The 18161-nt window shown below is 37.6% G+C and overlaps 2 protein-coding genes across 5 annotated transcripts in view; one reads left to right on the top strand and one right to left on the bottom strand.

The window, feature by feature from the left end:
* Nucleotides 1-18161, bottom strand: part of cog5 (component of oligomeric golgi complex 5) — a 114303-nt gene that overhangs the window by 61224 nt on the left and 34918 nt on the right. The gene's annotated exons all lie outside the window — the stretch shown is intronic.
* LOC140186771 (G-protein coupled receptor 22-like) lies at nucleotides 10233-11390 on the top strand. The gene has a single exon (XM_072241314.1). The coding sequence runs from the start codon at nucleotides 10233-10235 to the stop codon at nucleotides 11388-11390; it is 1158 nt and encodes a 385-aa protein (XP_072097415.1).

The following is an 18161-nucleotide window of genomic DNA, read 5'->3' as shown; positions in this document are numbered from 1 at the left end:
GGATTCAGGGCCAAACACAGCTAATAGGCATCAGGAAGGACGATCATTGCCAGCAGAAGCAGGAATATATTTTAAACATAATACTTGTCTAACCTGCACAGGAAGCACCTCATGACTGAAATGGGCCAAAGCAGTTATTACAATGAAAATCTGAAACTCAAGTTATCAGACATGAAGATCATACCATTTTAGCAGTTGAAAGAGAGGAGGATCTGAAAAAAAAACTTAAAATCTAAGTAGTGCAGGAGCTGGTTATAGTACTGAATGTCAAAAGGACAAAGGTTATGTCATGCTGAATGCCCAAAAGAAATTTAAAGTAAGCAAAAATTGAATGCAGGAGGAAGCCTTCATTTCTTGAACAGAATGGGCATGAATCTATGATTTGATGACAAAAGAGAGGCAACAGTTAATAATATACTGATCGAGATAAGAAAAATACAAATGTGTTAGTGCAACATCTAAATTTAATACAATTATCTATTAATTAGGAATTTTATAAGAAATTGAAGCCCTACATTCAAGAGCAAGAAGAGGAGAATCAACTTTTTGAAACATGGCTTCATCAATGGAGTGGTTTTGTTCTTCATTTGGTCATTTTGCTGCTCTGGCAACATTTTACTTTTTATATGATTATAGAATTGCTTTGGTTTCCTTTAATGTTAGTTTCCAAAATACCTTTTACTCTCGCAACACTTCTCTCCATCCTTGTAGTCATTGTATCATAGGTAGTGGCACAATAGTAAACAGATAGAAGAGAACAATCCTTGGAATCAATATTGACTCCAGAGCACAGACCTGATGAAGTCTCATGGCATTATACTTATACTTACTTTATACTTTATTGTCGCCAAACAATTGGTACTAGAACGTATAATCATCACAGCGATATTTGATTCTGCGCTTCACACTCCCTGGATTACAAATATTACATATCAAAAATAGTTAAAATTAGTAAATATTAAAAATTAAAATTATAAATCATAAATAGAAAATAGAAAGATGAGAAGTAAGGTACTGCAAAAAAACTGAGAGGCAGGTCCGGATATTTGGAGGGTAAGGCCCAGATCCGGGTCAGGATCCGTTCAGCAGTCTTATCACAGTTGGAAAGAGGCTGTTCCTAAATCTGGCAGTATGAGGCTTCAAGCTCCTGAACCTTCTCCCAGAGGGAAGAGGGAAGGAAAGTGTGTTGGCTGGGTGGGTCGTGTCCTTGATTATTCTGGCAGCACTGCTCCGACAGCGTGCAGTGTAAAGTGAGTCCACGGATGGAAGACTGGTTTGTGTGATGTGCTGCGCCATGTTCACGATCTTCTGCAGCTTCTTTCGGTCTTGAACAGGACAACTTCCATACCAGGTTGTGATGCACCCTGGAAGAATGCTTTCTATGGTGCATCTATAAAAATTAGTAAGGGTTTTAGGGGACAGGCCAAATTTCTTTAGTTTTCTCAGGAAGTAAAGGTGCTGGTGGGCCTTCTTAGCAGTGAACGCTGCTTGGTTGGACCAAGTCAGGTCATATGTGATATTGACCTCGAGGAACTTAAAGCTTTTGGCCTGTTCCACTTGCGCACCACTGATGTAAATTGGGTCGTGCTGTAGTCAATGAAAAGGAGCCTTACGTATGCGTCTTTATTCTCCAGGTGTTTCAAGGAGGAATGAAGGGCCAGAGAGATGGCATCTGCCGTTGACCTGTTGCTCCAGTAGGCGAATTGCAAAGTGTCGAGGTTGATCGGTAGGCTGTGGTTGATGTGTGCCATAACCAATCTCTCGAAGCACTTCATAGCAATTGATGTCAGAGCCACCGGTCGATAGTCATTCAGGCATGTCACCTTGCTCTTCTTCGGCACTGGGATTATTGTTGCCTTCTTAAAACACCAGGGGATCTTAGACTGAAGCAAAGAGCAGTTGAAGATGTCAGCAAACACTCCAGTTAGCTCGCTTCCACAGGCCCGGAGAACCCGTCCTGGGACGCCATCTGGGCCCGTCGCCTTCCTTGGATTTATCTTCAGGAACGCCCTTCTAACATCCTCCTCAGTAACGATAAATCTCGATGCCACCAGGTCCGGTTCATCCGGAGGGAGCGGCATGTTCCTCTTCTGTACAAATCTTGCGTAGAATACATTAAGTTCGTCAGGAAGAGAAGCGCCACAGTTATTGATATTCCCAGCCTTTTCTTTGCACCCAGTGATCTCATTTAGACCCTGCCATAGTCTACTGGCATCCCTTTGGTTAGCCTGGGCTACCAACTTAAGAAACTTCCTCTTGATATCTATTAACCACTTCATCTTGGCAGATGGGTCAGTTTGCTCCATGTTGGACAGTGATTACTGGAGACATGGAAAGTAGCTAAAAACACTACAGTGGTGAAAGGCAGCAGTTTACACCAACTTCTCAAAGATGGCTAGGGATGAGCGATAAATTATTGATCCTGCCAGCCACACTCAGATCCCAAAAAAATGAGTTTAAAGAAACCTCTCAGTTTTACATTCAAGTTTGACTTGTTCTTATATTATTGAACTGCTTTTTTTTTCCTCATCAAAGGCATCAGGATTTTCCCTGCACCCTAGGCAGTATAACAAGACTTGTAAGCAAGCCATCTCTCTGACCTGCGCCCATCCCTGCATTTCATTTCTGCCTTCATACCTTATATGTAGGCCAAGTTCTTCCTCGTTTCACTATAGTCAGCTTTTTTTCTGATTAACTATTTTGTATTCTTGGTTGCTTTTTCGGTTCCTTAAAATGCCAACCGCTCAAAACAAAGGTCTCTCTTTAAAGTTGAATATTTGTAACAACAGCAGTAAACAAATCCAGTATGTGGCTTACATGAAATGAGAAACAAAAGTTTTGAACATGGCTGCTCCAATAGCACAGCATTTTCAGAGATTTACCAGCTTTGATACAGGAATGGAATAGGCCGGTAATGCCTTTCTCACCATTCTCCCACATTGCATGTGATACCTAAAACTAACTTTAAGATCTAGAATTAAACAAATTGTCACATGAAGAGCATCTCATTCAGAAGAATGAGGGGCGACCTAATTGAAACCTATGAAACGGTGAAAGGCTTTGATAGAGTGGCTACTTCCTATGGAGGGAGTTTCCAAGACCAGAAGACTCAGAATAGAGGGGAACCTTTTAGAATGGAGATTAAGAGGAATTTCTTTAGCCAGAGAGAACTGAATCTGTGGAATTTGTTGCCACAGGCAGCTGTGGAGGCCAAGCTTTATTTATACTTAAGGCAGATGTTGGTAGATTCTTGATTGGTCAGGGCACGAAAAGGGATACAGGGAGAAGGCAGGAAATTGGAGTTGAGAGGAAAAATGGATCAGCCATGATGCAATGGCATTGCAGACTCCATGGGCTAAATGGCAAAATTCTGCTCCTGTATCTTATGGCCTATGTCTTACCACATCCTTCATTGTACTGGAACTATTATGTCTCACCTTTATAGTCATTTAAACTACCTTTATTATATTTTCAGTTGTTAACAGGACACAAAGGTCTCATAACACACAGAAGCTCTACACATTAGCAGGTTCATCAGGGGCATATGTTTGCCCTAGAAGACAATTAGAACAAACAAAGCAAAGAAACTTGTTAAGGGGGGAGAAAAAACAAAGCACTTCTGAAGGCTCAATGCAGCAACTTCAATCAGCAAATGCAAGATGCACGTGAAAAGGCTTTCCATTAAGAATTAATCTACTGTAGCTCTGGCAGATTTTGTAAGTGAAACAAATTAAACAGCATCGAAAAATCTCAAGACTGCAAATAAAACATGGCTCAAGGATCAGCAAGAATTGCTGTTCCAAATGTAAACTTGCATAAAACATATTTAATGAAGAGATTTGCAGTATAGAATTCAAAACAAAACAAAATCTGATTAAGGGTATTTTTCATGTTACTTTGAATATGTATTTATTAGACATCAATAAATGTAAACAGACTGCTACCAAAGCAAAGGTTACTACCTCACATCCATAGTCTATATAACCAGTTAATTTCTAGAAATTACCACTTTAAAATGCTTAACTTCTTGTAGGTTTTTTTTGTAGCATTTATTTACACACACACCCATCATAAAAGATTCAGCTTTCAAGTTCAATAATGCAGTGTTACTTCTAATAATAATCACGGGGTAAATTGGATTATTATCACACACCAGCCTGATGTAACTTATTTACTTGATTTCACTTGATAATGGTCAAGGGAAATATAATTAACATTATCAATCAATTGTCAAATGAGCTCTCGTGAGATACAAATGTACAAAATACTTTCAATGTAATGAGGCAACTGACTAAATTATTGATGAAATTGTCAGCAAAATAATTACCATTTCACAACAAAAATTTTTACTAACTGTAAAATAAAGAGAAAGGAGCTATACTTCACTACAGTATTTAACTACATTAAAAAAATTCATTAGTTTCAAAAGAAAATCAGAATAAAATTTCATGCAAGATTTATTTGAATACTTTCCCCGAATAGACATTTTTCATCTTTAGATCTGGTTAACTGGACTCAAAATTAATGATTTTTTTCTTGAGAATTTTCCTCACTTATCAAGCCATATATTTATTTAAATGGCTGATTTTTTAAAATCTTTGCAGGAAGAAGTGGATAAACCTTTAATGATTAGCAAATCAAAACAAATGCATACACTGCAATTCTCTGCAGTAAAGGGAGGCAATGAGTCAAGCTGTCATTCAGTGAATGCCGCCCACAATTACTTCACGCTGCCATACCATTCTGAGAGAGCTAAATCTCAATGTGATCTCCAGAGACACAAGGCTGCAGTATGCTACTTTGATGAGATATTTTCAGAAGCTTATTGATTTCTTGGTTTATAGAAGCAACAGCAGCCTACTGAAATCCACTCATTGTATACGTTAAAACAATAATAGTCGAAGCAAATGTTGCTCAAAGCATTAGATCCAAAGCAATCGTGAAACTCTTCACTATATTCTGCTAGCAAAGGATCAGTTCTAAATGGCCCACATACAGATTTGGTTTTGGTTTCCAGCCAAGGTAAGATTTGTTCATTTTTCTAGTAATTAGTTGTTTTATTAATTTTGTTATAACAATTTTAATGAAATTCTGAAAAATAATTTACTTTTCCTTATATGAAATAAAAAGCATTTTAATACATTTATTCATAATATATCTAGAAAAACTAATTTTATTACTGTGCAGTGAATGGCTTCCCATAAATCGACACATGCAAAACGTTCAGAAAAAGTGAAACAAACTGAATCTAAATTTTAGCTGCTCTTTGAATTGACAAACATTGCAGCATTTTTCTATTATGCATTTTACTTTATAATTAATTAATTTCTATATAAACATACTTCAATTAGTTCTAAATTTATTTGAATACATTATCTGTAGCTGGAATGTGAAGCCATTTTGTGCTTTAAATTGATTACAGAGGTCAGAACTAAATACAAATCAACCCTCACTAGCTCTGAAGCACTAGCTCTGTCCAATACAATTTACTGGGAACAAGCAATTCAGAAGCAGTAAATATGATTTGTCCAGGTCTGCTTTCTCGCTCATCTTTAAAGGCAATCTGAAAATTATTCAGTAGGTCTCAATATGAATCAAGTCATCAAATGATTCTGGCAGAAATTCAAAGATCACATCTTTGATGCCGTATGAGCCACTATTTATTCTAAGCAAACTGAATTTCAATTCACACAATAAAAGCGAGGAGCTTGCTTAAACTGCCCCACGATTTAAAATAACATGTTAATTCTGAAATTATGATGAAACCTAATTCAATCTGAAAAGATTTACCATCTAGTCTGATCTCTGGTCTAATAGTAAAAAGGCATCAAGAATAGTATCATCCACACTGCTGCTTTACCAAATGCCCCTTGAGGTGCTATTTAAAAATGACAACAGTTGAAAAGCACTAAAAGTGTAGAAATCAAAATGCAATCAACATTTCTGATAAAGGGTCGTCAATCTGAAATGTTAACAGTATTTCTCTTTCTATCAATCCTGTGAATTGCTGCACGTTTTTCTGCATTTTCTGTTTTTAATTCAAATGGTTTATTCAAACGGTTTACATAATTTTGTTGACATTGCTTACATTTCAAACACAAAAATTAATCATGCACCTTGTTATTTAACTTCCCTTTGAATTTCATTAGAGGAAAAACAAAACGTATATGGAGCACTGAAGAACAGTATAGGAAAACAATTTTACCTATTAATGCAAGAAACAAATAGCAAAGAAGGTGCTAAAATATATTGAAACTGCTCAGACTGAAAGTCAAGTATATAGCTCTTCCATGTCCTCCACTATATTAATACCACAAATCTTCTCAGACCTAGTCATTGTCTGGTGTTTCTCTGGTGTGAATCCTACTTGCCACTTACCAGTCAATGCCCAAAATATTATCTAGGTTTTGCTGCATGTAGTTATGAAGCACTTCACTTGCTGAGGAGTTGCAAAACAAATTGAAGATGGTATTGAACACTGTGCAGTCATCTTCAAGGACCTTTCCTTCACAAGGTCAGACGAAGCAACTGAGAATGGTTGGCCCTAAGATACTGTTCTATTATGCCCAGGTCTGGGAAATTAATCTCTAATAACTACAACCATCTTCCTTTGTGTGAGGTATGATCCAAACACTGACAGGACCTTGAGCCAAATGATCCAAGGAAAATCCAAACTATGTGGCACTATATACTATGCCCAACAGACGGCAGAATCATTCTCTCTTTAAACATTTAACACCAATATTCCTTTCTACTTATCCTTTTGTGTTTTACTTTTTCCATGTTGCTTATATGATAAGTATAACCACATACACTAAAATGTGGCATATTTACTTTATAAAGCATCAAAATCCCAAGGAACAGTTTACATTGAAAATGTAGCTATTTAACACTCATCATTTAACTAGCCAAATAAAGATGCAGTGCGAATTCCCTTTCTGGAGATATTACAGATGCAGTACCTAATATTACAGAATAAATGTTAGCTCTAATCAATTCCTGATTTGAAACTGTCTACTGCATTGATAGTGATGCAGGCAGTGTCTTGTTTTGCCTATTTAATAATCATGCATTTGTGAAGGGGAGCTTCATTACATATCAAATCCAGTAGAAGAAACACCCAGGATTTACTATTTGGTATTTACTTATAACAAACACATCATACTAAATCTGACACTTTTCATCAACTCCAGTTCAATCAAAAACTGGTTAAATAACTGAATAGTAAATCTGTGAAGAATCTATGTTTATTTAGAAATAATTAAACAAATGCAATCCTCATGGCAAATAAAGGTCCATTCTACTAAATCTGTAAATAGATTTTCACTTTAAAAAGCAACTTTTACACTTACAGTGCAATAAATTAGTGGATTTTTGTGATCAGGAAAGTGTACATTAGTGACAAATTTTATTGCAATCATTTCTTTTTTGTCGTAAGAACTGAAACATTGTATTCTGAATTATATGAAAATATCATAACCTATGGAGCAAACACAAATATACTACTTTGTTTAGTCATTTGGATATACACAGAAACAAGAACACTCATCGATCAGCACTAAAAGGGGTCACTGTAGCAATATATATGGAAACATTATTAACAGGCTGTTGTGCTGTGTACAAGGTGGGGAGCACTGCCCGCCTGCTACTGTGAGTTGTTGATCCAGAAGGTGACGAGAGACTCCAGAAGGCTCAACCCCTTGTGGACACTGCTGAAATAAAATAGTCCTAAGGCTTTGTGTAGAATGAGCCACTTAGATGATGTTTAGAGGCTGCCAGTGAGAGCTGATTTTGTGCAGACTGGAGTGAAGCAATGTGAAAGATGCAGGCTCAGGGTTTCATCCTGGCCAGCATGGACTGTGCTGATGTTTGGTAGAATTGCCCAGGCCAACAGTCTCTCTCATCACCTTACCATTGGATAACACTGAAGGCCTAGAGATTGCTTTGTGGTAACAAGGTCAATGGTCAATAATCGCCACTGAGCTAGTTACCAAGGCAAATTTTTGCACTGAGGTAAACTGGCCAACCGAGGGGAAGAGAACAGCTTCCATCACATTCATGAAAACCAAAAGGATAGAGCTAGCTTCTCAGTACAGAGAACAGCCAGTGCTAGTCTCCAGCTCTCATCATGCCTACCATAATAATGGCCTAAGTCCACTGTCCAGTGACTCCTCCAGGACACAGCAGTCACCCAAACCACCCCATTCCAACCTTCATAGGCATCCTGTGTACACCGCTTCGATGCTTTGGTCCACACCAATCTATGCAGCAAAGTGAAATATGAGCAATCAGCAAAGGCTCACCTGGAAGAGCAGCCTACAGCGCAAGCAGATATCTTTTTCTCTTAAAAAGAAAAAATGCCAGCAAGTACTAATCAGTGAATTTCGATTCCAGAATCATGAGGACTAGAACAAGTTAGTGCTGTGGGTAGGCACCAAGTGTAATGCCAACAAACACAAACAGCTGTCAAGAAAAGTTACTTCTTTTTCATGCATAGATTTTCCAAACTCTGGTTCTGAATAAAGAATACAAGCAGTTGTAACTATTCATCCTCTCACTCCTGCTTCAACAGTAAACAAAACCATTGTAGATCATTTACTTAATACTGTAGCCACTTTGCTGTATTAACTCTACATCCCTTGATTCCTTCAATACCAAAAAACAGCTCTCAATCATATCCAAAGATCAACAGCACGCTAGGTGAAGAAACTTCTTCTCATCTGCCTGAAATATCCACCCTCTTCCAGGTGAGCCCTTGCTGATTGCTCATATTCCAGCAAGGTGATCACTTTGCTGTACAGGTCAGTGTGGACCAAAGCACTGAAGCAGTGTACACAGGGTGCTTACGAGGTTGTAATTTGTAGTTCTATACACCCAAGCCAGGGGAAAAAAAAACAGCTCTGCATTCTTCTAAACTCTATATTATTGGCCAAGTCTACTTACTTTCCTTTTCATACAAAATCTCAAAATCCCAGGAATCAACCTGATAAATTTTCACTGTACTCCTTTTACTGCAAATAGATCTTTCCTAAATTTGATACACCATACCCCTACACAATATGTCCATCCAAATCAATGGACCTACTGACCTCAAGCAATTGCAAGAGTTGCAACACCTGTCCTATTACTCCTTCCCTTCCCTTCACTGAAGGACCCAAACCTGCAATTCTTCTCATTTCTCATTTAGTGTACTGAATTTGCTGTTCATAATGTAGTCTGCTGTACAGTGGAAAGATGAAGCTGCAGGGGTGACTCAAAGCTCCCCTTTGCTTTTCACCTGAATTTTTCATCCTCCTCCATCTCTGACTGATGACTATGACCTCCTGCAAGGTCATAACAAAGCCCAATTTAAGCCTGAGGGATAGCACCTCATCTGCTATCTAGACACATTATAATCTTCAGGACTCAATGCTGTATTCTTTGATTTCAGGAAATCAGCTTTCTTTACCTATATCAAAACTGGCCATTCTCTGCTGCAGGTCATTCACTCAATTTTTCTCTCTTCATTACCACATTATCACAATCTGACCTTCTGGATGCATGCTAGATGCTGTATTTAATTACTTTTACATTCCTTTGTTTGTATTCTCTCTAACTGAACTTACATTGGAGCTTTTGTTCACTCTCTCTCTCTACCAATTTTCATTAACCCATCAAATAGTATCAACTTGTCACTGTCACAGATCACTATTCACATTCTTGTCTCATTCGCTTTGCAATTTAAAACGTTTTTCTTTCCCAATTCTGATGATCCAAACCCTTAACTGTTTCTCTTTTCGCAGATAACCTTTTCCAGCCATTTTTGTTTTAATTACTTTTCCCGATGTAACGGAGTACTCAATCTGACTGCAAGTCGCCCAGTGCTCATGCTGAAGAAGTCTAGTATGCTCCTACTGCACCGTGGACTTCATTGAGTGCACAGCAGCTGAGTATAAGCTAGAAATCAATAGAACATTGAACTGCTACATTTGCATAGGAGTTATATAATTACAAGAAATTCTGGGCAGCAAACACAAAAAAAAACCTTCGGCAAAACTGCTTGAAATTTTGTGATTTGGAAACAAAATCGAAAAAGGCTGCATGTGTAGAGTGAAATTACAAATAAAAGGAAATATTTTTGTAATCAATTTATTTGCTAGTTTAAAAAAAAAGTAGAATTTAATATTCTTGTTTACATTTTCAGGACTGATCATCTGCAAAGAATCTGTTTCCTTTCCACTATACAAGCCGCCATGCAATCAGAAATTAATCTGACAGTTAGTGATGAGATACATCATATTGATGATTACCCATCAAGTTTTCAAGCATTTCTTACTGGATTTTTGATACTGGAAATTGTGTTGGGACTCAGCAGCAATTTGACAGTACTGGGACTTTACTGTATGAAGTCAAACCTTATTAATTCAGTCAGTAATATTATCACTATGAACTTGCATATACTGGATGCTGTAATATGTGTTGGATGCATTCCCCTTACAGTCATTGTCACTCTCCTTTCATTAGAGGAAAGAGCTTTGATCTGTAATTTTCATGAAGCTTGCATTTCTTTTACTAGTGTAGCAACATCAGCAAATGTCCTTGCAATCACTTTGGATCGTTACGATATTTCTGTGAAGCCAGCAAATCGGATTTTGACAATGGGAAGAGCAATAACATTATTAACAACAGTATGGATTGCATCCTTTTCTGCATTTACGATCCCTTTCATTGAAGTCAATTTCTTTAATCTACGCAATGATGAAAGCACCTGGCAAAATAAAACAATCTTATGTTTTAGTGTTAATGAATATCGCAATGACTTGGGAATATATTACCATCTCTTAATTCAGATTCCCATCTTTTCTTTCACTGCTATTGCAATGTTGATAACCTACAGCAAAATTCTCCAAGCCTTGAACATCAAAATAGGTTCCAGATTTTCAACCAGGCAGAACAAAAGAAAAAGAAAGACAAATATTCCACTAAGTACACAACATGAAAATACTGATCAATCAGAAAATAGAAGACATAACATCAAACTAGGAGTAAGAACTTCAGTTTCTGTAATAATCGCTCTAAGAAGAGTTGTCAAGCAGCATCGAGAAAGGCGGGAAAGACAAAAAAGGGTTTTCCGCATGTCTCTTTTAATTATTTCAACGTTTCTCATTTGTTGGACACCATTGTCAATTTTAAATACTGTTATAATATGTAAAGGTTTAAGTGAGGGCATGGTAAAATTAAGACTGTGCTTTCTAATTCTTGCTTATGGCACAACTATATTCCATCCTTTACTATATGCATTTGCACGACAGAAATTCCAAAAAGTCCTCAGGAGTAAAATGAAGAAGAGAGTGGTCTCAGTTGTTGAGGCTGATCCATTCCCTAAAGATGCAGCAATTCACAACTCCTAGCTAGATCACAAGAAAAACAATAAAAATACCCTCCTTCAGATATTAAAAATAACAAGTATGAACCAACAACTTTTGATTAGAATATGAAAACAAGCTGTTTTAGTTGGAAAGTTCTGTAAAATGGTTAATAGTATATATATCCCGACCCACAATTAAAATACCAAGGTTATTTGAAAATCAAATAATATTCCTGACTTGTAAATATCACTTAATTATAATTGTGCATCATGTAACTAGTACAAATGTTGTAAAGCTGATTATTCCAGTCAACTTATTTCACCTGTCGCTTCATACCATTATGAATTAAATCATTTAAACTATAATATTTTTCATTGTGATTCATTGTCAAATTCTATCTTGAAAAAAACATTGAGAATCTAAAGCTAGCAAGAGGAATGGTTTAAAGCAAGAAAACAAAACAAAGAACAATTCCAAAAGTAATCTTCCAGTCAGCACAATGGTGCAGCTAACAGAGCTGTTGCATCAGCATCAGAGACCCAGGTGCAATCTTCATGTTAGATGCATATTCCCCTGTGATATCATAGGTTTTGTGTGGATATTCATGTTTCCTTCCACATTCCAAGGACTGCTGGTTGGTAGGTTAATTCGTCCATGTAAATTCCACCTAGTATTTAGGTAAGTGGTAGAATCTGTGGGTACTTGATGAAAATGTGGGGAGAATAGGACATAGGATTTATGCAGGAATAGTGAAGCGGAGTAGTGAAGTGAATCACAGGAATAGTAATGGTTGGCATGAACTCAGCAGGCTAAAGAATCTATTCCCATGTTGTATCTCTCTATGATTTAGGCTCAGCAGAGTTTATTTTAGGAATCATTGCAGTTATTAATAACCCTGCTTTCCAGTTAGTGGCTCACAAGATGAAATTCCATTCCTCTGCATTATCTTTAATATATGAAATTTAAAGATTACAATAAGTTTTTCCAAAGGGAAAATTGCTCTCAATTAATCTGAATTTTGAGTGTCTTTATCAGATTAAATGATCATACTTCTTGGTACAGTTTACATAATCTTGACTTGGACAAAATGATTGTGGTGTTTTTCTACATCAAAGTAAATGTGTTTCATAAACTGGAAGCTCTTTTGAAGTATCAGGAAGGCATATAAGATATGAAATACTTTAAGCTAAATCTGAAAGAGTGAGAGAGGGGTTCTCTATCAAAGATCCTGTAAACTTCATCATTGTAAATCATAGAATATGACAGTTTCATACATTACAAACTAGGACAACACCAAAACAGGCCACGGTGTCTATGCCGAACATAAAGCCAAATTAAATTATTCCCATCTGGCTGCCTCTGATCCATATCCTTCCATTCCTTGCATGTTCATGTGCCTGCTTAAATTTCTCTAAAAAAGTCACTAATGTATCTGCCTCCATCATGCCCTCGAGCAACTCTTTATGCAAATAATTTGCCTCCAATATCTTCCTAAACTTTTCCCTCTTACCTTAAAGCTATGCCCTCTAGGATATGACATTCCTAGATAAAAAGATTTATGGCATCATAAATTTTATAAACTTCTATCAGATCTCGCTTCAGCCTCCAACGCTCAAGAGAAAACAATCCCAAGTTTGTCTAATCTCTGCTTATGGATAATATTGTTTAATTCAGTCAACATCCTAGTAAGTATCTTCTGTACATTCTCAAAACCTCTACATCCTTACTGAAATGTAGCAACTAGAAATGAACACAAGACTGCGAATGCAACCTAACCAACGTTTTATTTAGCTGCAACATTACTTCCTGACTTTTCTACTCAGCACTCAACTGATAAAGGCAGGTCTGCCATATTCCTTCTGTATCATTCTTTTGAAATGTAGCCACTTCCAGAGAGCTTGCAACCAAGATCTCTTTTTGCAACAATGTTCCAAAGGGTCCTGCCATTTACTGTGTACTTTCTTTTTACATTTGACCTCCAAAGTGCAACACCCACACTTGCCTGGATTACACCCTATCTATTTTTCCACCCACACCTCCAACGATCTACATCCTGCTGGAAATGAGAAAAGAAAGGCAAGCTAGATCATGCCATGTAATAATCAACATATTACCTAAACTTCCTGTTGTTGGGCTAACTTGTTCTCTTAATGCATGGTTCTTATTCCCTTATGATAGAGGACAAGGCCTATAACATTGAATAAATGCCAGTCCTCACAGCAAGAACATAAATACTCTTCCCCCACTATTTCCTTCTAAACTCTTTGGCTATTAACACCACTTGATTTTGCTAATATCCAACTACACTGGGGATATTTATGAGAGCCATTAAAACATTCTTGGGGCATGGGAGAAAATCTGAAATGCTCAGTTTCCACCCATATGTCCACGGGGAGAAAATGCACATTCTATACAGACAGAAACTAAGGTTGATTGACAAGGAGACAGGTGGGGGAGGAAAGGTTGGAGAGAGCAACAGAGGCTACGATTGATAAATGGAAGGCATCAGATTATGGAATCTTGAGAAGAAAGGAGGGTGAAGAGAGGAAACAAGTAAGGAAGGGTGGTCGGTATATTAGCACAGTGATAGAAAGGGGACAGGAGACCAAGCGGGAGGGATGTGTGGATGATGTAACAGATGGAATAGGTGGGGAAGGGGAAAGAAACTGATTCCTTGGGGGTAGGGGAAAGGAGATATGTTATTGGAGAGGACCTGAAAAGAGGGGTTATTTGAGAGAACCTGGAAAGACCAGAAAGGAAGAGAATGTGATAGAGTGAAAGGTTACCTGAAGCTGAAGCACTTAATGTTCATACTTTCATGTGTATTGCCTTGCCTTAGCAATGGAAGAAGCCAAGGATATACAGGTTGGTATGGGAGTAGAAAGAAGAATTAAAATGGCTGGCAACTGGGAGCTCCGTATTAGCATTACAGACACAGTGCAGACACTGGGCAAGGCCTGGCTTGGGCTTGATTTTAAAAACCATCATGCATGCAATGAATTCTTACCAAGCACAACACAATTCCCAATGTACTAATTTGTATATAATATGGGTGAACTCCGAGGTACTTTTTATCATTACAGTAGTGACCCCAGCAGAACTCATATTTGAACCATAAAATCTGAGATTTAATCACTAAGGTCAACAGGTACTGCCTCACTCATGAACTCCCTTTAGAACTTGCACAGTGTATTGAGAAACGAAGTCATACATGACCTCAAATAAATTAATAATTTAATGCAAGATCCATAGTGTTTATAAAGCTTTACCAACCAGAAATACAGAAACATTCACACTTGGATAAAAAAAAATGACTTTGAATTTTGAACTTTGAATATCAGAAACAGGAGTAAGCCAATCTGCTCCTCAATTCTGCTCAGCTATTCAATATGATCACAGCTGAAGCAATTTTGTCTCAACACAGATTTCCAAGTTCTTCTTCCATGTCCATTAACTCCTTTCTTATTCAAGTATGTCAAATTCCTGCCTGAATACATTCAGTGACCCCCATCTCTACAGCTCTCTGGAGAATGACTATTAAAAGCAAAGCAAACTCTGCAGAATGTCAGTAACCTGAAATATGAAAGGAAGCACTAGCAATAATTTTCATCAGTGGGGAGAAAAATAAGTTAATTAGATAATCTCTCAAATTTAATGGAATGGTTTTCTTCTGAGAAGCTGTGAAGGCTATGCTACTTATTACTTGTTGTTTGAGAACATGACCAATAAATCATATCAATTAAATAATGTTCCACAAAGAGTGAGGAGAGAGATTCCCTCCTAATTTGAAACGTTACTATTGAAGCATCCAATTTTCCCATAGCTTTCCAAAGTCAGCAAATAAAAGTAAAGAGCTGCTTTGGATTATATCAAACAACAGGAATTCTGCAGATGCTGGAAATTCAAGCAACACACATCAAAGTTGCTGGTGAACGCAGCAGGCCAGGCAGCATCTGTAGGAAGAGGTGCAGTCGACGTTTTATATATTGGCGAGACCCGATGCAGACTGGGAGACCACTTTGCTGAACATCTATGCTCTGTCCGCCAGAGAAAGCAGGATCTCCCAGTGGCCACACATTTTAATTCCACATCCCATTCCCATTCTGACATGTCCATCCACGGCCTCCTCTACTGTAAAGATGAAGCCACACTCAGGTTGGAGGAACAACACCTTATATTCCATCTGGGTAGCCTCCAACCTGATGGCATGAACATCGACTTCTCTAACTTCCGCTAAGGCCCCACCTCCCCCTCGTATCCCATCTGTTACTCATTTTTATGCATTCTTTCTCTCACTCTCCTTTTTCTTCCTCTGTCCCTCTGAATATACCTCTTGCCCATCCTCTGGGTCCCCCCGCCCCCGTCTTTCTTCCCGGACCTCCTGTCCCATGATCCTCTCGTATCCCCTTTTGCCAATCACCTGTCCAGCTCTTGGCTCCATCCCTCCCCCTCCTGTCTTCTCCTATCATTTTGGATCTCCCCCTCCCCCTCCAACTTTCAAATCCCTTACTCACTCTTCCTTCAGTTAGTCCTGACGAAGGGTCTCGGCCTGAAACGTCGACTGCACCTCTTCCTACAGATGCTGCCTGGCCTGCTGCATTCACCAGCAACTTTGATTTGGATTATATCACTTGGGATAATATCAAAAATGTCATTACTCAAGAACTGTTTTGAAATAAATGCTGTTGTCAGTCAAGGGACCAACTACAGAATTTATTCAGATCTAAAATGTAAACAAAGCCGGTGCAATAGTGATTCTATACACTTCACCTACGAGTCCAATACAGGTAGTTACCTCAATATAAAGTGTAAATATGTTTATTATTGTCACATGTACTGAGGTACAGTGAAAAACTGTTCTTACAGACTATTCACAAATCAATTCATTGCAACAGTACATTGAAATAGTACAAGGGGAAAAAAATAACAAAAATCAGAATAAAATGTTACAGTTCTGGTGTTACTGTGCAGGGAAACAATAAGGCACAAAGGTATAACAAGGTAGATTGACGGGTCAAGAGACTATCTTATCACACTGTGGAAAAAAATCCAATTGAGTCACTGAAATACAATTGTATCTGTCTATTCAAGAAATATGAAATACTGCACGGTTCAAAGAAAAGCTGGTAGTTCTCCCAATATCTTGGCCAACATTCTTTAGTAACAAAGTTGGCTGGCAAGATATTTGATTTCTGTTGATAGGTAAAATGTCAGCATACAATGACGTTAATCTTTTCTTCATGATAACTATTTTGTGATGATATTATAATGATGCAAAAAAAAATACCATATTACAAGTATATTTACTAATTAAAACTTCCCACAATCCCATTTGCTTTGATTTTTTAATCTAGATTTCACCTAAGATTATTTTGATGTAATTCATAAGAAATAGGAGGCAGGGTGGGGAAAGACTGCTATAGACATAATGCAGTTCAACCAGATTTGCAATACTTATCAAATAAATAAATTGGACTTTGCAATCAGCAAAAAATGTTAATCTGCTCCTTCAACTGTCTGATCAGTTCTTATGAGAGTTAAGATATGCACTTCTCTCTCTTTACTGGCATATATTTGTTGTTTAAAATATATATATCATCAGGAGGCAACATTTGGGAGTCAAGAGAATAAATTTTCTCTTCATTCTTATGTGACTAAAATCATAATTTATAGACACAATAAAACACGTGATAAGAATTTGTGAAATTCCAAGTATCAGTTACATAGGATTAGTTCATTTTGAGGAATAATGGAACAAAATTAAGGTTTGTAGTCTATAATAGACTGGAAAGCTTCTTCCACTGACTATCACTCTCTACTCCTGATCCATAATTTGTAATTTTATTGCTTAATTGGTCATAAAAGCAGCAGCAAGCCATTTGGCTGCCGTATCTGATCTATTAAGCAACATCACATTCTCGCACTGACCCCAAATCTCTGGATTCTTTCAATATCCAAAATGCTATTGATAAATTTTCTGTGTACTTGGCCATTGAGCCAACATGGCCCTCTTGTGTGGAAGATTCCCAAAATACACTTTCCTCTGAGTGAAGAATTATTTTTCTCTCAACTTAGTTCCAAAGTGCCAACCTGATAAGTAGATTTTGCGCATCACAGCCAGAAGAGAAATCAATTCCATAACTACCCTAAAAAGCAACCAAAGAATTTTGTGTTTTACTAAGGTGATGCAAGATTTATCTCTATTCTCCTAGAGTATTGGCCCAGCCTGCTTTATCTCTCCTCAGACGACAAATGCACCATCACATGATCACTCTGGTAAACCTACATTGCACTCTTTCCATTCCAACTAGGTCTCTTCTTGGGCTAGAAGCCAATCCTGTATACAATGCTCTAGACCACAGCAGGACCCAAAAAGCAATTTTTACCCAATCCTCTTGCAACACTCTTTGCCTTCCTAATTGCTTGAACTTTAGTAACTCATGAACAGGTTCTCCCTGTCCACCTTCCAAACTTGATAATTGGACATTTCATAAACAGCTTTGCTTTGGTGATCATCTACTGTCATTTTTGCGGTCTTTGCTAAGCGGGGGCATGATAAAATAAGTGTTGGGGGGGTAGTTTAAATATTATCTCATAGCCATCGTGCTGGAATGTTACAGTATCTCTCTGCGGATGGAGAGCTGAAGTGGCTAAATAGGGAATTGATATTTCTTATCTGTTTTACAGTTCACAACTTAGTGGAATTTCCATTTTAAAAACATCCACTGATGGAATCTGAGAGAAAAGGATAAAATTTAACCAATAATGTTCTGGAGCTATAGGTACTTTGCTCTGGTATTTAGATTGGTTATT

Source organism: Mobula birostris, chromosome 23 (genome assembly GCF_030028105.1).
Source record: "Mobula birostris isolate sMobBir1 chromosome 23, sMobBir1.hap1, whole genome shotgun sequence".
NCBI classification, from domain to species: Eukaryota; Metazoa; Chordata; class Chondrichthyes; order Myliobatiformes; family Myliobatidae; genus Mobula; species Mobula birostris.
Note: the sequence above shows the minus strand (reverse complement) of the source record. Positions and strands in the feature narration are given on the sequence as shown.